Raw genomic sequence first — 21,654 nt, 5'->3', positions numbered from 1 at the left:
CATCTCATAAGAACATTTTTTTTTTTTTTCTTTGAGACAGGGTTTCTCCGTGTAGCTTTGACTGTCCTGGACTCACTTTTCCAAATAAGACTTTCCTCTAACTCACAGAGATCTGCCTGCCTTCTTCAGTGTTTGGGTTGCAGGCATGTGCCCACTGTGCCTGGCTTCATAAGAAGAATTTCAATTTATTTTTCTGTATATATTAAATGGAAATGTATAGGTCATGGCCCTGGTCTAAAATGACATATTCAGAAACCACAGGACATGAGAATGGTTCCAATAAATATTAAATAAATGAGGATTATCAATTGTTATAAGCAAATCAAATGAGAACGTATTCATCATTTTGCTTATTTAGCTTAACTATTTCTCCCTTGCTGTATAAGAAACTAGTAGATCTTGAAAGTTGTGTTCTTCTAACTATTCTGGTTTTGTATTTTCTAGGTTTTTTTTTTTTTCTAAAAATAAAAGATATGCAGAGCAATATGTATACAGTTAATTTTTCTCCTTTTTTTATTCCTACTAGTATATTTGAAGGCACATACAAGATTCAGGATAGGTATCTGCGAGAACCCATAGTTCACAGTGTAGATAGCAGTCAGTATGATCCATCTCTAACTCTCCTTGAGCCTCTATATTATATGTTATATAATATAAATAGAGTATGTTATATATTAAAACTATATAACAATACATATGTTTTACATATTATATAATATGCTGTAATTATATAATACACATATTATATAATATATATTAGAGGAAGTTGCCATGGATCTCTTCAAAATTTCAAACTTTTTGAATTCTAGTACTACAGAGGCTGAGACAGGGAAACCTCTGGGAAATCCAGGCCAGCCTGGTTTGTGTAGCAAGACTCTATCTCAAAGCAAAACAAAAACTAAAGAACAAGAAAAAAAGTTGCAGAAGACTTAGTCTTTAAGGTAAAGTAGCTAGTTTTACTTTAATGCTACCAAATTGCAAACTCACCAAAATATAAAAGCTTAAATATTATTACCACTTTGCATCTGGTGGGGGGAGAAGCTGGTGGTTTTGAAACAGGGTTACATTTAGCCCTAGTTGTCTTTGAGTTCACTTCCTAGTCTAAGGATTACCTTAGACTCATAACCTTCTTGCTTCTCCCTCCCAAGTGCTGGGATTAAAGGCATGAACCACCATCCCTAGCTCCAAGGGATCTGAAACCTATCACTTTCAGTTAAACCTATAAAACAACCAGTAATACAATGGAAGAAAAATAGTACACTTCAGAGATTTTGTGCTTTTTTAAGTTGTTACTTAAAAAATTTGTTTTTTTAAAACATGCATTGTGTCATTTGTTGCAGGACATTGTTGAATAAGAGAGGTTTGCAATCACAGGATGTATTTTTCATGTGATGGAAAACAAAAACAAAACAGTAAGCACTTATAAAACCAGGGCAGAATTATTAAAGGTGACAATTCCTCTGAAGAAGTGCAGAGAGTAGCTCAAGTTCTGTTTGCTTTAGGAGTAGTGCATCTCTGAGAGTATGACTTTTGTACCGAGATGTGAAAAAAAGTCTTCATTACCACCCCTTTAGAGACCTAACAGAAGAGTATTTCAGGCAGTGGGAACACTTGTGTAAAAATTCCCACTGTAAGAAGTTAGGCATGACTAGAATCAAGTAATTTGAAGAAGGGAATCTAAAAAGGGAACCACGAGGCAAGCCATGTTTAGAACATAGAATTCTGGATTTGGTTCCATTTGTAATGGGCAGCACTTGGAAGAAAATTCTGGCTTGTGTATAGAATAGAGTTCTTTTTAAAGTATTTATTTATGGATATGAGTACTCTATTTGCATGTATATATGCATGACAGAATAGGACATCAGATCTGAGTCACAATGTAGTTGCTGGGAATTAAAGTCAGGACCCTTGGAAGAGAAGCCAGTGCTTTTAACTTCTGAGCCATCTCTCCAGCCCTAGAATAACATTCTTTAGGAGTCTTGTTGGAGTCTTCAAAGTTAAAGGATATTAGCAACGTAAACTGAAGCTGTAGTATAAATTATGGTAGTAAATAGACTGATAATACACATTTTACATTTTTAAATACAAATTGTGTGTTACTCTCTGTGTTTTTCTTATTCATTTTTTATTACTGCTGTACTTGGAGTTTTTAACCTATCTATAGTCTGTTGTTGACGTGTTCTCATTGAGTTTATTTTACAACTTTTCTTCTCTTGACTGTTTGTGGCCACAGAAAAATGGATTTGCCTGGCTTCTGTAAGGAAGATCTAAATCCCTCTCACATTATTTTTTTCTGCCATTATTATAAGAACAGGTTGTGCCTACTTATCCCTCTGCTTGCTGTTGGATCCCTGACACTTAGCATTTAAGGCCTGATTTCATCAGCACCATGTCCATGACACATTTTATAGCTTTACATTTGTGTTCTTTAAGTGTCTTTTTTATATTTGTAGACTTTTCTTATAATTTTTAGATGATATTTAATTTTGGTCTTAAATGTATTTCATCCTCTCCTATGCTTCATGAAACTTTTATTGAGCTGCAAGTGTTTCAGGAATCATAGATGCCAAGATAAGTATAACATGTACCCAGTAAGTTCAAGGCAAATAGGGAAAGCAGGAAAAAACAAAACAAAACAAACAAACAAACAAACAAACAATGATATTGATTGGTGTCGTAGAAGGAGCAGTGTGTCCAAGACCTCTGGTGTTAGTCTGCGTACTCATTTCACCCCATTGATAGATGATGATAAAGCAATGAACTGGAACTGAATCCCAGTTTTTGTTGTTGTTTGCTTTGTGGTGCTTTGTTGTTTTGTGTTAGCTTTTTTTGTTTAGTTTTTTTGTCTCAACACACATTGCCAAATTGTTGCAGAATAAACATCCAATGACTATGATAAAGTTAACAGTCAGTATTCCTTAGCCTACATTGTATTTCTTAATATTATCTTCAATCTTACAAGACATTCACATATTAAAAAATAGTTGTAGAATCAACCTTCTAGTCTAATATTAAGACAGTTTGATTGTTAAGATTTATTTAATCTGTATATTCAATGTGTTAAATATTTTTCTCCTAAACTATTTTAATACCCAATTCAAACCACTACTCCATTTTTACTTCAAGAAGTTTGTTTTCACATTAGATTCATTTTTCTTGATCTTGACTTAATGAAGTTATAAATATCCCCATTTTTATTACAGAAACAAAACCTAGATACAAGGTAAATCAAGGAATGTCTAATTCCTAGAACTTATAATTTAGAGTTAAGATTGTTCTGACCAAAAAAAAAAAAAAAAAAAAAAAAATGAAAAAAATTAATTTAAAAAAAAAAAAAATTAAAATTTAAAGTAAAAATTGTTTTTACAAAAAAAAAAAAAAAAAAAAAAAATGTGCCACATTTTAATTGAAAAGCTCTAATGTTAGCAATTTTCAATTTCAACACTATTTAAAGTAACTGACTTCAGGATGCAGTAGCATTTCCATACTAGATGCCAAAGAAGTATGTTATTTGGTCTATCAAGGTCTATTCTAAAAATACACAACATCTATAACACCATTTGCAGATTAACATATTATATGTGTTTGCCAAATAGTCTCCTTTTTTCTTTACATGTATTCTGTCTCCTAAAGGAGATGACTGCAATTCTTTCAGTTAGTATCTTACTTTAACTTCAGTCATATTTAAAAGTTTGACTGTCTCTTTAACCTCCTTACCCCCCAAGGGAGGAGCAGTCCTGCTAGGCCACAGAGAAGGACTTTGTAGCCAGTTCTGAAGATACCTGATAAAACAGGGTCAGATGAAAGGGGAGGAGGTCCTCCCCAATCAGTGGACTTGGAAAGGGGCAGGGAGGAGATGAGGGAGGGAGGGAAGGTTTGGGAGGGATTGAGGGAGCAAATACAGCTGGGATACAGAGTTAATAAAATGTAACTAATAATAAAAAAAAAATTTAAAAAACAAGTTTGCCTGTTAGCCTGTAAGGTTTTAGTGGTCATTATCTTTAACTTTTGATCCTCTTTATTCTCAATAACGGTTAACATTTCTCTGTTTCCTATGTGAATTGTCATGATGCAGTTAGTCATTTTCACTTTGTTTTTAAAAGATGGAATAGTTTCTTTTAGAGCTTGATTTTATTATATGTATAATCACTAATTGAAAATCTTTCAAAAACTGTAGGTATGTACTAATTACTTTGTTAGCAACCAGGTATCTGTGCCTTTAAGTTAATTTTGAATAGAATTTAAAAATTAAGTCTTTTACATTAAGTGCATTTAAATCTTTATAGCTATTTAATTGGGAAGACCTATGTACACTATTTTTATCTTTTCAGAAATTTCTGTTGAAAAGGACTATATAGATAATTCTTATTTTTGAGTAATATATATATACGAATGTATGTTTTTTGTTTAATTAATATTTGATGTATAAGTGTGGCATATAATATTTACATTGTTTTCTCTTTCCTCGAGAAATGTTTAATTTTTATAATATATATAAGACTTACATAAGTTTTGGTCAAGTGTAATTAAGTCTCTATTATGTTGTGGTATGCTGATAGTAAATAGATAAATGTTGAATAAGCCTATTAGTACTATCCAAATGATTTTACAGAGCTAATTTATTTAATTATTATTCTTTTAAATGTTAAGTCTACTTTTCCATCCACTCCCTTTTCTGCAGAATAACTTCAAGAATGCCCAAGCTGGTGGAAAATTTTACAGTTTCCTTTAGAATCTTTTTTTATTTAAATTAAATGCAAATTTCTCTGGGGGAAAGGGGAATTTTACAAGCAGTTTCAAAACAGAATTGATTTCAGTGTGTGTTAATTCATACAATCTGCCCAGTGTTAAAATGTTACAGGGGGAAAAAATACAAGCTGCCATATTCATGTGATCACACCAAAATAGCAGCTTGTATTTATATTTTCAGTCTCCTTGAGGTGGACTCCAGGCACACATGAATGAGGGGTGTGCTTCGTGTTGTGATTTCATTTAATGCAGACAAAGTACACACTTGTGCACGCACGACCAGCCTCACATATGCACTTGTTCACAGCCGAGAACGTGAAAACTACAACACAAGCCGCTCTCTACGAGTTGTCAGCAACCTGTGTGTATGTTTTTTAAATATTAAAGGGGGTGAAGGAGAGCAGATTTTCAGTAATAGAAAAAGCAGTTCCTCTGTCCAATGGCCTCTAGTCCTTCCTCATTTCACATTTGAGGCAAAAACAAAAGAGTTATTATTGTTGTACACATAACTTAGAAATATGCATTTTCCCATACTGGTTTTGTTTTCTTTTTGTTCATTGTATTGAAATTAGATGTTTTTTTCTCAAATAATATATCCTTATTACAGTTTACCCTCCATCTTCTCCGTGCAGTTTCTTCCCACCACCATTCCCTGTCATTATTAGAAAACAAACAGGCTTATAAGAGATAATAGTGAAAATAAATGAAATAAAAGATAACACATTGGAATCTAACATAACAGAAGGAAAAGAGCCCAAGAGAAGGCACAAGAAGCAGAGAGTCACTTCTTCACACACTCAGGAATCACATAAAAACACTAAACTAGAAGCCTTACTACGTATGTAAGGGGCCTGGTATAGACCTGTGCATGCTGCCTCAGACTCAGTGAGTTCATATGGGTTTTGCTTTGATTTGTTTTTTGTTTTTCCTTCACATCTTCATTTCCTTCTTGCTCTTAACACTCTTTCCACCTCCTCTTCAGAAGGGCTCCATGAACCCTGAGGGGATTTAATGGTGACCTTTCATTTAGGGTAACATGTTTCAAGGTATCTTATTCTCTGCTTACTGCCTCCCTATGTTCTTCTCTGTATTTGTCTCATCTGCTGTAGGAAGATGTTTCTCTGATGATGGCTAAGCAGGACACTGACCTATGAGTATAGCAGAATGTCATTATGAGTCATTTTATTTGTTGTGATTTTTTTAAAAAGAGTATTATCTAGGTTTTTCCTGGGTCCGTGGGCTCGTTTCAGGGCAGTTTTAGGTATGGGTTTGATCTCCTGAAGTGAGTCTTCCATCAAATTAAATATTTGTTGGTTACTCCCATGGGCTTTTTGGATTACACTAGCATATCTTGCAGGCAGGACAGTGTTGTCAGTCAAAGGGTTTGTTGTAGAGGAATTTTAACTCAGAATGTGGCTACTCTGGAAAGAGATTATAGCCAAAGACTTTTGGTTATCCTCTAAGTTATCCAGCTAGACTACAAACACACCTTTAATCCAGGAGACAGAGGCAAGCAGATCTGGGGTCAAGGCCACATTGGTATAGAGGAAAACAAACAAACAAACTTAGATCCAGGAGTGCTGGTCCATGCCTTCAATTAAAAAATATGGATATTAAGTTAATTTGTGGAAGGAAGCACCCATTTTTGAAAGTGATGTCTAATTGAGTTGCAGAAAAGATGACGAATCAGAGAAAGATTTGATAGAATAGTCTATGCCCAACTCTCAGGAGAAGAGAAAGGAAAGGAAAGCTACTTAATGGGCAATGAAGAGAGAGGACAGTAAGAGAGTGACATTGTTGCAAAGAAAGAAATCAGGTGAAGACTGAACTAGCCAGAGAATGAGAAAGAGCCATAAGATTAGGAAAGATTGCTGGATTTAGTTGGAAACCAAGCAGAGCAATTCAGGAGCTGAAGAAAAGACAGATTGAATAAGCTACCTGGGAGAGGAGTTTGAGCCAGAAGAGCTGAGTTGAATCAGCCAGCTTTGAGCTCAGTAAGAACAAGAAAGGGTGAGCTTATTAAACAGTAAGTTCAGAGGCAGAAAACATTCTAGGCCTAGGTTAGAGTGTATGGAGGTTAGAAGTTTCCAGGCCTAGGCCTAAGCTAGCAGACAGAGGCTACTGCCTCTGACACAACAACTGAGCCAGGAAATAAAGGTTTCTTTACAGTTTGTGGTTGGGTTGGTGTTTACTTTTCTCTTTTGGTAGTGTACACAGTACCCTCCTGTACCAAAGACTCTAGACTGTAAATGTGAAGGCTCAATTTAGGTACGAGCCAGACTTTTCCATGGTCAGTGATTTATATATCGTCACCCAGTGTGGCCTGGCTGTCAGTTTGTGGAGTGCAATCATTTGTCTTGGCAACAGTGTGGATCCTTTGGGGATTCTCATGGGAGCCTTTGGGCAACAACTCCTTTAGATGAAACGTAGTCCCAGTACTAGAAGCTTCATTTAATGACAAGATACGTTCAGTTGAGGCTCTGTCTCCCCAATATTTGGTGATTCCATTAGATCAAATTCACAAATTCATACACAAATATATATATGGTGCATTTATTGTAATATAGTACCCCTAAAATAGCTTCTAATTTTAGGGATCTCTCCATGTACTCCCTCCCTTATTTCTGCTTACTGTCTCCTTTCCAGCTTGATCTTACCATTCCAGAACACCCATCTATCTGTAACTATTTTATTTTCCTTCCCTAAGAAGATCTGTCTATCCACCTTAATCCCTTTCTTATATGTACCCTCAGTGGTTTGTAATGGTTATTATTGACTTAATAGCTAAAATCTACATAAAAGTGAATACATGTCATATTGTCTTTTTGGGTCTGCGATACCTCGCTCAGGATGATTTTTCTTCTAGTTTTACCCATTTACCAATGAATTTCATGATTGCATTTTGATAATGGCTGAGTAAAACTTCACTGTGTAAATGTACCACAATTTCTTTATCCATTTTTCTGTTGAGGGTCATGTAGGTTGTTTCCAGTTTCTGGCTATTATAAATAGAACAGGAATGAACATGGTTGAGCAAGTGTCTGTGGTGTCCTTTAGCTATATGCCTAACAGTGTTATAGCTAGATCTTGAAATAGATTGCTTCCCAACTTCCTGAGGAACCACCACACTGATTTCCATAGTGGCTGTACAAGTTTGCACTCCCACCAGTAATGGAAAAGTGTTCCTTTTTTTCTTCGTCCTCACAATCTTGAGTTGTCACTAGTGTGACAGGGTTACAGATCTTAGCTGTTCTGACAGGGTTAACATGGAATCTGAGAGTAGTTTTTATTTCCATTTCCCTGATGGCTAAAGATGTTGAACATTTTCTAAGTGTTTCTCAGCCATTTGAATTTGCTCTTTTAAGAATTACAAAGCTAAACAGAGAATTGTTAATAGAGGAAGATTGAATGGTGGAGAAACACTTAAGGAAATGCTCAATGTCCTTAGTCATTAGGGAAATGCAAATCAAAATGATCCTGAGATTTCACCTTACACTTATCAGAATGGCTAAGATAAAAAAACTCAAGTGACAACACATGCTGGAGAGGATGTGGAGAAAGGGTGGGAATGTAAACTTGTACAACCACTTTGGAAATCAATCTGGTGTTTTCTCAAAAAATTAGGAATAGTGCTTCCTCAAGATCCAGCTATACCACTCCTGGGCATATATCCTAAAGATGTTCTACCATTGAACAAGGACATTTGCTCAACTATGTTCAAAGCAGCTTTATTTGTAATAGTCAGAATCTGGATAAAAAGCCTATAAGTCCCTCAATCAAGGAATGGATACAGAAATTGTGGTACATTTACACAATGGAATACTACACAGTAATTAAAAACAAGGAAATCATGAACTTTGCAGGCAAATGGTGGGATCTAGAAAAGATCATCCTGATTGAAGTAACCCAGAAGCAGGAACATATACATGGTATATACTCAACTTGTAAGTGGATATTAGTTATATAATAAACTATTATAAACTAAATAAATTATTATAATAAACTAACATTAAAATCTATAGTCCTAAAGAAGCTAAACAAAAAGGAGGACCCTAGGGAAGGTGCTTAAGCCTCATTCAGAAGGGCAAACAGCATAGACAGCAGAAGTGGGAGAAAAGAGGGAAGAGGACAGGAGCCTACCATAGAGGTCTTCTGAAAGACTCTACCCAGCAGGGTAGATAAGCAAATGCTGACTCTCATAGCCATACTTAGGTCAGAGTGGAGGGAATCTTATAAAAGAAAAAGGAGATAGAAAGACCTAGAGGACACAGGAACTCCACAAGGAGAGCAACAGAGCCAAAAATATCTGCGTCCAGGATCCCTTCAGAAAATGATGAATCAACCAAGGACCATGCATGGAGAGAACCTAGACCCCTTGCTTAGATGTTGCCCATGGGCGGTTCAGTGTCCAAGTGGGTTCCCTAGTAAGGAGGGCAGGGGCTGCCTCTGACATTAACTCAGGGGCAGGCTCTTTGATCACCACCTCCTGGTGAGGTGGCTGTACTAGGCCGCAGAGAAATAGTATCCAGATAGTCCTGATGAGACCTGATAAGGTAGGGTCTGTTAGGAGGGGAGGAGGACCATGGTGGGGAGGAAAGAGAGGGTGGAACCTGGGGGAGATGAGGCACATGGTTACAGCCAGGATACAAATTGAATAAATTGTAATTAATAATAATAATAAAAGAATGAAAAGGAAACGAAATCTCCTCTTAGATTTGTCCCCCGTTTTTGAATTGGGTATTTGTTGTCTTGATATCTAGATTTTTAAGGTCTTTATAAATTTTGAATGTTACTTCTCTATCAAATGTAAACATCTTTTCCTATTCTGTATACTACAGTTATATTTGAATGACCATGTCATTTATCATGCAGATGCTTCCTCCTTTCTTATTTGTATCATGTTTCATCATGTCCCATTTACTAATTGTTGATTTTAATGCCTGTACTGTGTTTGTTTGTTTGTTTGTTTGTTTGTTTGTTTAGTGTTCTGTTCAGGAAGTTTTCTCTTGTGCTAATGAGTTCAAGGCTAGTCACTCTTTGGCTTCAAGTAGGTTACCTGTATCTGGTTTTATGTTGAGATCTTTAATTCACTTGGAGTTGAGTTTTGTGCCGAGTGATGAGGATAAATCTATTTACATTCTTCTACATACAAACAGCCAATTTGACTAACACCATTTGTTGAAGGTGTTATCTGTTGGGCTTCATTTATATGGTTATGTGTGGTTTTATCTGGATGTACTTATACTTTGATTCTACTGATCAACATATCTATTTTTCTGCTAATACTATGCTTTTTATTGCTGTAGCTGTGTAGCACAATTTGAAATCAGGGATATTAGTACCTGAAGCAGTTATTTCATTATTCAGGATTGTTTTAGCTATTCTGTGTTTTTTGTGTTTCCGTATGAAGTTGAAAATTGTACTTTCAAGATCCATGAAGAATTGTGTTGGAATTTTGATGAAGATTGTTTTGGATCTGTAGATTGCTTTTGGTAGGGTGACCATTTTTACTATAGTAATCCTACTGATCCATGAGCATAAGTGATCTTTCCCCTCCCCCCTTCAGTCTCTTAAAATTTTTATCATAGAAACATTTCACTTATTTGGTCAGAGTTATCCCAGGATATTTTGTTATTTGAGACTTTTGTGAAAGGTACTGTTTCCCCAATTTTTTTTCTCAGCCCATTTGTATATTGGAGGGCTATTAATTTTTATGAGTTAATTGTGTTCATCAGCCATACTAGCTTTCCAGTAATTTTTACGGTCTCATTTATATTTTCATATCATTAGCAAATAAAGGTACTTTGACTTCCTCCTTTCTTATTTGTATCCTTTAATCTCCTTCAGAAGTTTTTGTTGTTGTTGTTGTTGTTTTGCTCTAGTTAAGACTTCAAATATTATATTGAACAGATAGAGAGTGAACAGCCTTGTCTTGTTCCTGATTTCAGTGGAATTGCTTTGTATTTCTCTCCTTTTAAGGTGATGATGGCTATAGGCTTGCTATAAACTGCATTTTCTATGTTTAGGTATCTCCCTTATATCCCTAATCTCTCCAGAACCATTATCATAAAGGGGTGTTACATTTTGTCAAAGCCTTTTCTACTTTTTATGAAATGATCCAAGTTGTTTTTTCTTTTTCAGTTTGTTTATTTGGTGAATCACATTTATTAATTTACATATCTTAAACTCTCCCTGCATCTCTCTGCATCTCTGGGGTGAAGACTACTTGATTGTCTTGTTAATGATTTTTTTTTTTAATTATATCCAAGGAGAAGCTACTTTGGTCCATCACCAGGAAGAATGATATGAATTCCTTTAAGAATTACCTATCTATCTATCTATCTATCTATCTATCTATCTATCTATCTATCTATCTATCTAGCATCCTCCCTTGGGAAAACCTTGTTACTTATCTTCTTTGGGTCTGTGAATTATAGTATGTCTATCCTGTACTATATTTCTTAAAATCACTTATGAGTACATATCATATAAATAATTCTGGGTCTGGATTATTTCACTCAGGATGATCTTTTCTAGTTTTATCCATTTGCCTGCAAATTTCAGGATTTCCTTGTTTTTAATAACTGAGTAGTATTCCAGTGTGTAAATGTACCACAATTTCTTTATCCATTCTTTGTTTGAGGGACATCTTGGTTGCTTCCAGTTTCTGGCTATTCCAAATAAAGCTGCTATGAATGTAGTTGAGCAAATGTTCTTTCTGTATGGTAGAGCATCTTTTGGGTATCTCACTCAGAAGCGGAAATAGAATGGACAGCAGAAGTAGCTGAAGAGAGAGAACAGGCTAGCCTGTCCTGAGAGGCTCCATGCTGCAGTAGATTGAAACAGTTGCTGAGCATTTGTATGGTTAATTCCTGATTCAGCTACTTAATTCCTTGAATACTTCTTCATTTTAAGAAACATATATTGAACACTTTCAGTGCACAAAGCACACATGAAGCTAATCGGACAGAATAAAAGTGAATCTGCACATTGTAGCTTATTTAGAAAGTGGTGGCAATTAAAATCTATTTTTCATTCAGTGTTTCTTAACTCTGAAGCATTGACATTTAGACCAAGTAATTGTGTGGAGCTGTTAGGTACAGTTTGGCACTAAAGTCTACCTGCTGGAGCTCTGTCAGGTGTGCTTCTTAGCCCTGTCCAGGAGCTGCTGCTCTCCTCCTCCTCCTCCTCCTCCTCCTCCTCCTCCTCCTCCTCCTCCTCCTCCTCCTCCTCCTCCTCCTCCTCCTCCTCTTCTTCTCCTTCTTCTTCTCCCTTCTCCTCTTCCTCCTCCTTTATCTTAGTTATTATCTTAGCTTTATCTTAGCTATTACAAATGGGTTTTATATTCATGCTTCTGGTTTCATCTTTAATCTTTATTTTCTGCCTGTGTCCTAGATTTTATTTAGCCATGAAGCAGTACCATAATGTAAGCATCATTTGCTGATTGGAGAAGCTAAGAGGCAGAAGATTTTAACGTCAGCTGATTCTTGCACATGCATGTTTCTCAGTTCTTCTTTCTGCTTTGTTTTGTTCATTCTGCCCTGGATGGCAAGAGCCATGATATTTTTTTTTCTTTTTCAGTCCTTTGCCTGGACTCCTCTCAGCAAGGTTACCTTTTTTTTTTTTCTTTTTTTTCTTTTTCGGTATTACTAGAGACTGAAATATTGTTAGGGTGTTTGTCGATCATAGTAAGGAATCCTTTTTCTCCCTTCTTCCTGTACTGTTCTGTATAGTGTCACAGATGCCCTTGCTGATAGCCTGTTTCCTGGCCTATCTTTATCAGTCTCTTTCATATCGTTTTTCTTTTACCACCAACTCCTGAAGAACCTTCTGCCTTCCAAGTCCTGAAGACTTTCCAATAAACATTGTTTTAAACAGTATCTTGCAATTAGACCTCAGGACTTATTTATTACCTTTTTTTGTTTGTTTGTCTTGTAATTTGATTTAATTTCTCCCTTCCCTTTCCTTCCTTCAAACCCTCCCATGTGCTTGTTTCCACTCCCCCCCCTCCCAAATGCATGGTTTTCATTCTGTATTAGACTATTCTTCATATAATTTTGGCTTACTCTCTTAGTGTTTCTTTAGTAAAACAATAAACAAGAGTACAGTATTATAGTTATTTTGGTAGTTAATGGTATACTAGGGAGTTTTAATCGGCTCTTTTTTTTTGATGAGTGCTTATTTTGATTTTCTATTTTTGAAATATGGGTATATCATTAGTTACTTTTTTCTTCCAGTCCTTTTATGCTTCTTCGACCTGCTTCATGACTATAAACCTTTACCAGAGGCTTTATTTTTTTCCCTTGGGGCATCTTATTTAATACTTGCATCTTCACTAATTCATCTGGGCCCAATCCTTTGTCTTTTTGTTTGTTTGTTTGTTTTATGAATAGGGTCAATGTTTTTTTAAATTTTTTTTATTTTTATTAATTACAGTTTATTCACTTTGTATCCCAGCTGTAGCCCCTTCCCCCATCCCCTGCCAATCCCACCTGCCTCCCTCTTTTTCTCCTATGCCCCTTCCCCAGTCCAATGATAACAGAGGTCTTCCTCCCCTTCCATCTGACCCTAGTCTATCAGGTCTCATCAGAACTGGCTTCTTTGTCTTCCTCTGTAGATTGGTAAAGCTGCTCCCCCCTCAGGTGAAGGTGATAAGAGCCAGCCCATGAGTTCATATCAGAGACAGTCCCTGTTCCTGTTATTGGGGAACCCTCTTGGACACTGAGCTTCCATGGGCTACTTTTGTGTAGGGGTTCTAGGTTATCTCCGTGCATGGTCCTTGGTTGGAGTATCAGCCTCAGAAAAGACCCCTGTGCTCAGATTATTTGGTTTTATTGCTCTCCTTGTGGAGTGCCTGTTCCCTCCATGTCTATCTCCCCCTTCTTTCATAAGATTCCCTGCACTCTGCCCAAAGTTTGGCTGTGAATCTTAGCATATGTTCTGGTATCTTGCTGGTGGAGTCTTTCAGAGGTCCTCTATGAGAGGCTCCTGTCCTGTTCCCTGTTGTCTGTTTTAATATTTCTAATTACCTAATTATGTACTATAATTCAGTAACAAAGCCATTCATTGTTTCACTCTATTTTTTTTAACTTTTTTCTTGCTCAGAAAATGTTTTTTTCATTTTGTTTGTTTGTATCTGTCTGTCTGTCTCTGTATGTGTGTGTGTGTATGTTGTCTGAAAAGTTGAGTTAAGATAGCTTACGTTTTTGTCTACAGAGACGTCTTCTGATGCAATACCAAGTATTGCCAGAAACACTTTGAATTCATTATTGTTTTTATTTTGAAATAACTTTTAAAATCACATATTCAGAGACTTTTGCCAACTGATTTTAGTGTACATTCAGATGTATGAAGATATACAATTTAGGAATTTGAGTACGGGATGCTGGAGAGGTGTCTTAGCCATCAAGAGCAGTAGCTTGTCTTTTAGAGGACCTGAATTCAATTCCCAGTACCCATATCAGGTTTCTCACAGCTGCCTATGACTTTAGCTCCAGGGTATCCCAAGTGTTTGTCCTCTGTGGGTACCAGCACTCATATGCACATAACTGCGCACACACACACAAACACTGGTTTTTTAAATTAATTTTTTGAAAGCTGGGAACAGTGCAGGTGTACTACTAACCTACATCCCTAGCTCTTAGCTCCCTGGCTCTGTGAGCTCCATTAGTTTAGATTGCGCAGGTAAGTAAGAACATGTAGACTTTGCCTTTCTTTTTAGAGCTTATTTTGCTTAGCCTGTTATCCACTTCCTGTGTATATTTTACAACTACTAGAATTTTTTCCTGTTTTAATGCTGAAAAGTATTCCATTGTAAATGCATAGTATGTTTGTTCTCAACCTTTCATCCATTTGTATATATTTTGTTTGATGTGATAATTGGCAAATGTTCTATGTGGAACTAGGAGTGCAGACATTTCTTTGATATATCAAATCTTACAATCAGTGTCAAGAAGTGGAAATTTTATTTTTGAGAATCCTTTATACATTTTTTTTAATTGGCAGTAGTGATTTACATTCCCATCAAACAGTAATCGGGGGTTTCATTCTTGGTACATTCTCAATAGTACTTTATATTTTTGTCTTTTTATGAGTATCTATTTTATCAGATGTACACTAATATCTCACTGATTATAGATATTTAATTGTGTAGAATACAGAGAATTTCATATGTCTGTTAGTCACTATGTATCTTCTTTAGAGAAATGTCTGTTCATGCCTTTTGTCTGTGAGAGTAATTTTTATTAAATGCATGGCATTCACATATTTTCTCCCATTCCATCAGTTGTCCCTAAAGTGTCTTGTTTCTTTTGTCATACATAATCAGTAAATTTTCTTTGGTACTTTAGAAGGGAACCCTAGGCCTTACACACATATTCCGTGTGCTTACTGCTGTTAATCTGATTATTGTGATGTCAAACTTTTTTAGTTTTGATTTTGTTGCGTGCGCTTTAAGTGTCAAATCTAAAATCAATCATTGTCTATGTCAATGTAACCTTTCTCCTACTTTTCTTTTCTAGTAGTTTCTTTTTTGGGGTATTATATTAAAATTTAGCATTTAAAAATTTTTAAAGGTTTTTGTGAAGTTTTTTTGGTTTTATTTTATATAAGGTCCCAGATTCAATACTTTCCCCAGAGATACCCAATGTTCCCAACACTTTATTGCTTATGATTATCTTGTTTAGTTGGGTTATTTTGTAGCTAAATGTGGTTTCATGTGTTTTTCATAGATGACACTGGCTATTTAATATGAGAATTGCTTAATCCTATGGATTTACTTGAGTAGTATACAAAATTATTTTCCAATCCTATTTTAATTTTCTGGCCAAATATAAAAGTAACTTTTCTTGAACTTTAGTTTTTCACTAATATAATAATTAAATTTGTCTCTACTCCTTAATCGTATTTTGAATTTTCTTTTCCCTCTTATTTTTTTACTTGTTATTTTGTTTTGACTCAATCAGAGTTAATGTTTTTCATTATCACATCTTTTCTGAAGCTACTATTGCTTTTCTTTTATTGAGTTAAGTTATGTAGTATTTTTCTTCTTTCCGATTTCTAAACTGGGTTCAGTTTGGTCAGTGTTCTATTCTTTTAATGATTTAAAATGAGATATGCTTTTCTAATGGTCACTCAACTAAAATGATTTTGAAACTACTTTACCCATCTCAAATCCATACTAGTTCACATGGGTATCTAAAAACAAAAGGAGACTGCCTGGAATCTTAGGAGCTTAGAAGAGCTTACCGCACATGACAGAAGATAATACTATTTCTAGAAGTGCAACTCTCTGTGCTTTTTCTTCATTTACGTAGGTTCCTATAAACACATATTGACTGTACAGTAAGTGTTTCTTATAGTAAATGTGTTATTGCTCCACTGTATTGCTCAACATTCTGAACTTGTTCTTCTGTGCCTCTTAAAGCATAAAATTTTTCCTAAATGTGCATTTCTCAGTTGTACTTGTAACCATAGGGATGGAGTGACCTCATACTTCTGCTCTGTTACCTGCCCACTTACACTGGCCATTGCTTATTACTTCTGTGAATAGTAGTTCTTTTAAGTTATGAATGAGCACAAACTTTTGTTTCTTTTTCAGAACTATCCTGCATATTTCTTTTTTAGTTACTTAATGCTTCAATAGAATTCAAAGAATAAATCATACTTCTCAAATTCATACTTCTTCATTCACAAAATGTCATGATTGCTACTTGAACATTAAAGAATAGAAGTATAGATGATGTGCTCTTGAGTAGCATGCTGTTGCCTAACTCATATTTTCACTTGATTGATATTTCCTAAAAATGAACAATTTAAATTATCTAGCCAATTTTTATTTTTTGCCGCTCTCTCATTTTTAATTTCTCAAGTGTTTGATATGCCTTTAACTGAAACCATGAATTGCATACAATTTAATTTTTCCTATTTAGATGGGAAACACTTACTATATACATAATTCATAGACTTATGAGGCAAAGTGAGTATAACAGTTTTTATGATTTTTTCCATGATCATAGTATTGTAGCACCTAAACAGTATTTTGTCTGTGTGCATAGAACTTTCCCAAGTAACAGACATAAAAAGGAGAACATGAAGTTACTGAGTCAGCAGACTCAAACTTTGCTTCTGCACCCTACTTTAACCAAAAAAATAAACTTAAGTCATGTAATTAGCGAAAGGCACAGAAATTTTCTTACTCTAAATTATTATTCTCTTCTACCCTTAATGGCTGTTTCTCTAAGAATAACAGTTTACTTGGTTGATTGTATACTTTCCCTTTTTTCTGATTACCGTTTGATAGTCAAATGGGCAGTTAAGATATTTGGAGGGTTGCCACAGTGAGGTTCATGCACAGATATAGGTTCCCTTACTACTAAGGAAGAAAATTAAAAACCTTAGTCTAGGACACCTGCTCATCAAAGGGAATTTTAAGCAAAGTCATATAAACTGAGTAAATTGACTTAATTATATAAGATTAAATAGGATCTGAATAATTACTCTTCATTGATGCCTAACTTAGCTCTACTATAAGTATCGTCTTGACTTAGAGTAACTGCTGACACTCACAGTGAGCGAAGCCCGGATGTGTATGAAGCACAGTACAGCTAAGATCTCAGGAAGAGAAAGTAGCAAGTTAGGATAATATGGAGACCTCAGATCTTACTGTTCTCCAAAAGACTCCACTCAAGAGTGCTTGCCATTTTCAGTAATTCCCCAAACCTTTGTGCTCTAAACAGGAGTAATGCCTAAGCCTCTGTGCTCTGGGCAGTAGTAATGGCTAAGCCTCTGTGCTCTAGAACTGGTAGTAATGTCCTGTGACTCCATGCTTTAGGCAGTTTTCTTCTCCATTCTCAGAATTATTTTTTCTTATTTGGTGATTCCAAAACCAAGTAGTGTTTACTCAAAGAATAATAGTAATTTTTTAGTCCTGAGTGCCATCTACTTTGCAGGCATTTTCACATTCAGTAGGTGAAACTCTAATCCTCCACTCTTCCCCTCTTACTGCACCATCCCCTTCCTGTAAACACTCTTCTTTCAGGCTTATTCCTGCTCACAGTCTTTATCACTTTCCCAATAAAGAATGTAGTTTTTTTGTTTTGTTTTTTGTTTGTTTGTTTGTTTGTTTGTTTGTTTGTTTGTTTTTAGTAACCCTGAATTGGATTACTCAGTTTTAAAGTGACTATCTGTACTTTTTCCAGTCTTTTCCCACTTTTCTTCTAAACCAAAGCCTTGCTCCCATCTGCCATTATTTCATGTAACTCTCCTTTCTTTTCTCTCTTCCAGTGATCATGTCTGACTGTCTTGTTTGACTTCTTAGCCTTCTGTCTGACTTAGTTGCCTTTCATACTAATGTTCCATGTTGATGTTCACAAAATTGTTGCTGAATCCAGTTAACGCTTGTCAGTGACAGTTGCTTCTAGATGGCATGCTTGCAGCCCTTATATTGTATGTGCATTATTGTGTTTGTTCATTGTGTTCTTTTAGTTGTACATCATTACATCATAGACAACTTTATTTCACAGTATATTAAAGCACCCGGTACAATATTTTATGCAGAGACATTTAATCAAGATTTACCAACCTTATGTTATGTTATGTCATGTTGTGATCTGCATTTGAAAAGCTGGTACCAAGAAAAATAGCGACAGTGATTTAAACATTAGTTACTTATATAGAACGGCATATTCTGTTTTCAGAAGGGTAAACAGTGCCTGGATGTGGAGGCGTATACCCTAATTATAGTGCTCAGAAAACTGATGCAGGAGGATCACCATTTTCACACTAGATTGGGCTACTTAGTGAGACCAGACTGTTACTCTGAAACAAATAACTCTCTACAAATAGGCTAAGAGCAAAACAGTTTCTCACCCCACCCCCCAAATAGGTTGGCTGTGTGTAGTTTGTTTCTAAAACCATTGTAGGTTTTTGTTTGTTTTGTTTTTTCAAGACAGGGGTTTGCTGTGTAGCCTTGGCTGTCCTGAACTCACTTTGTAGACCTTTTGCTCACAGAGATCCACATGACTGCCTCCTAGAGTGCTGGGATTATAAGAGTGCACCACTGTGCCTGGCAAACCATTGTAATCTCTACATGAAATTATTTAAGTAAGTGAAAAAAATGAAATATTTAGCTGTTAAAGGATGCCATGTGCCTGAAGGATTTAATGATTTTTTTTTTTTTTATCACTACTGTAAGCTGAATAGTTGATCAGTGGTAAAACATTCTGCATTCCTTCAGACTTCCTAGAGATGAAAATCTGAGAATATTTCTGGAACCACTACTTAGTTTCAGGATGTGTTCATCTTTTTTTTCTTTTTTTCAGGTTTCCTGAAATGCAGTTTTTCCAACAAGAAAATGTGAGAAAAATTCTTACAGATGTTCTGTTCTGTTATGCTAGAGAAAATGAGCAGTTGCTTTATAAGCAGGTAATGGAAATATCTTACAGGTGGTATACATTGACTCAGAATACAGCTTGACAATGATACAGCTTGGCAAATGATAGAACAATAATGCAGCCCTTATTGTATCCAGAGCAGTATTATAATGTTAAAGGACTGCTTGTTGTCTGTGGAGAGCAAAGAGCATGCACATGATACTCATGCTGCGTCTCATCGAAGACAGGTTGGCTCCTTTGAGGTGTTCTATCTTCCCTGTAGACTTTGGGGATTCATAAAGAGGTAGAATCTTTGCGGCTAATTTAGTAATAAAACTTTTCAAAGTTGTGTGTAATATTGTTTTTAAGTGCAGCATGTGTTAATATGTGACATCGTGTGGAATGTAATCAAGTGTTTGATTCCTCTAAAGAATACCCATAGTAGAACTTGAGGAAGGTTCTGCAAAGTTTTCAAAGTTTATAGTTAGTTTCTTTGGACACCTGACTTTTGAGTCATTTCATTACTAAACAGATATTACTAGTTCATTTTAATTTTTGGAAATGTAAATCATTTGATATATAAACACATATAAAATTTATGTTTAAGTTTATTATGTTGCACTAAAGATGTATATACCTTAGTACGTTATTTTTCCAAGTATATGTAAAGCAAGAATCCAAGCTAAATTCAAAACAATCAAAAGTAATATCTAGCCAGGCATGGTGGCACATGTCTGTAATCCAGTACTCAGTTGGCAGAGACAGAAGATCTCTGTGAATTCAAAGACAGTCTGGTCTACAACATGAGTCCAGGACAGCCAAGGCTACACAGAGAAACCCTGTCTTGAAAAAACAAAACAAAACAAACAAACAAAGAGTTACATCTGGTTGATGAGTACCAAATTCTAGCTTAATGAAACCGAAACTAACTATGGAAAAGGGAATATTTAACCAGAAATAAACATTATAAAATTTTTAAATTGGCAAAGCCAAATGACAGTTGTATTAAGTCCTGTGTTCATTACTAGTGTATATTTATTTTCCTTTTAGTTGTAAAGTTCCAGTAATCGAACATATAGCTTCTCACAAGCTGGGCTTTTGAACCACACCCAGCTTTATACCATATGTTTATATTAGTTGCACACTATCAATAACTGTTTAGAATTTAAAATTGAATTTAAAATTGAATTTTAAATAGAATTTAAAATTGAAAATATACATCTCATTCAGATGTCTACAGGTAAATTTAGAAATGAGTTATAGAACTTGTATGAAGACAACTGTAAATGTTTTTGTTGTATTAAAGCAATAGCTGAAAAAAATAGAAAAGTAATAGCATGTTTTTCAATGGCAAAAGTGTAAGCATTTTTCTTAAATTAATAAATGTTCTCAGCAATAATCTGAGCTATGTATCTTATTAAAACTTGCGATAGTTATTTCACACTTAGTGCCTCAAAGATTAGAAATGGGATGAAAAAGCTCCAGATTACAGCATTCATGTTTGGGTCTTGCATTTTGTTCCACTGATCTCCATGTATGTTTCTGTATCATATCATGCTGTTTTTATTTACTGAAACTCCATAGTGCTGCTGAAAATCTAATACAGTAATTTGTCTCACATTGCTTTTTCACTTAGGATTGCTTTGAAGCTTTTTTTATGCTTTTATATGAATTTTATGATTTTATTTTCTATTTATATAAATAACCTGCCCCCCCTTTTTTTTTTATAAAGATTGTATTAAATCTGTAAATTATTTTTGGAGGTATAATTTTTACATATGAGTTCCATCAATTTATGAGCATAGGGGTGAGTCTTTACATCTTCTAGTGTCTTCTTCAGTCTCTTTCTTCAGTTCTCTTTAGAAAAAGACAAAACAGCCTGGTGCGGTGGTGCACACTTGTAATACTAGCACTCAGGGAGGCAGAGGCACGCAGATCTTTGTGAGTTTGCAGTGACTGGCAACAGAATGACTCCAGGACAGCCAAGCCTATACAGAGAAGAAACCCTGTCTCAAAAAAACAAACAAAACACAACAAAAGACAAAAACTAAACCAAGGAAGTCTTTAATAATGGAGACAAGTATTAGCACAAGAAAAATAATGTAACATCATGCTCCATCATTTGATGTTTGTAGACCACTTATATATGTATGGAAGACTAGATAGGAATATGGAAGATTACATTCTAGATAAGTTAAAACAAGCCTATCAATTACTGAATATAAAAGTATTGCTATCTTATACCTGGGTCTCACATTAAAAGATTTAATTACCTTTTCTACATGTTAATTCCTATTGATTTTTTTTTCTTACAGAGAAATAATACCTTGATTTAGAAGGACTGAATATTTAACCGTTACAAATTTAAGGGAAAAAGCCTTCCTTTTCATCACAAGCTGTTAAAGCTATTATTTTGGAGTAGGTGACACCCCGTTTAACATCGACCATATTGTTAATAGTTATGGGATTTTATTGAATTAATGAGACTGTTATCATGTAGTAGAATGTCTTGCTGAGTTAATTGAAATTGCAG

At 35.2% G+C, this 21,654-nt stretch overlaps 1 protein-coding gene across 8 annotated transcripts in view; it reads left to right on the top strand.

The window, feature by feature from the left end:
• Positions 1-21,654, top strand: part of Tbc1d5 (TBC1 domain family member 5) — a 458,701-nt gene that overhangs the window by 210,160 nt on the left and 226,887 nt on the right. For all 8 annotated transcript variants that reach the window (XM_055614078.1, XM_055614055.1, XM_055614062.1 and 5 more), the window contains one exon: positions 19,071-19,173. In XM_055614078.1, coding sequence (XP_055470053.1) covers positions 19,071-19,173 — 103 coding nt within the window. The remainder of the gene's footprint in view (positions 1-19,070; positions 19,174-21,654) is intronic.

This window comes from Psammomys obesus, unplaced genomic scaffold, assembly GCF_907164565.1.
Source record: "Psammomys obesus unplaced genomic scaffold, mPsaObe1.curated_primary_1811, whole genome shotgun sequence".
Lineage (NCBI taxonomy): Eukaryota > Metazoa > Chordata > Mammalia > Rodentia > Muridae > Psammomys > Psammomys obesus.
The sequence above is the reverse complement of the archived record's forward strand: the minus strand, read 5'-3'. Positions and strand labels throughout refer to the sequence as shown.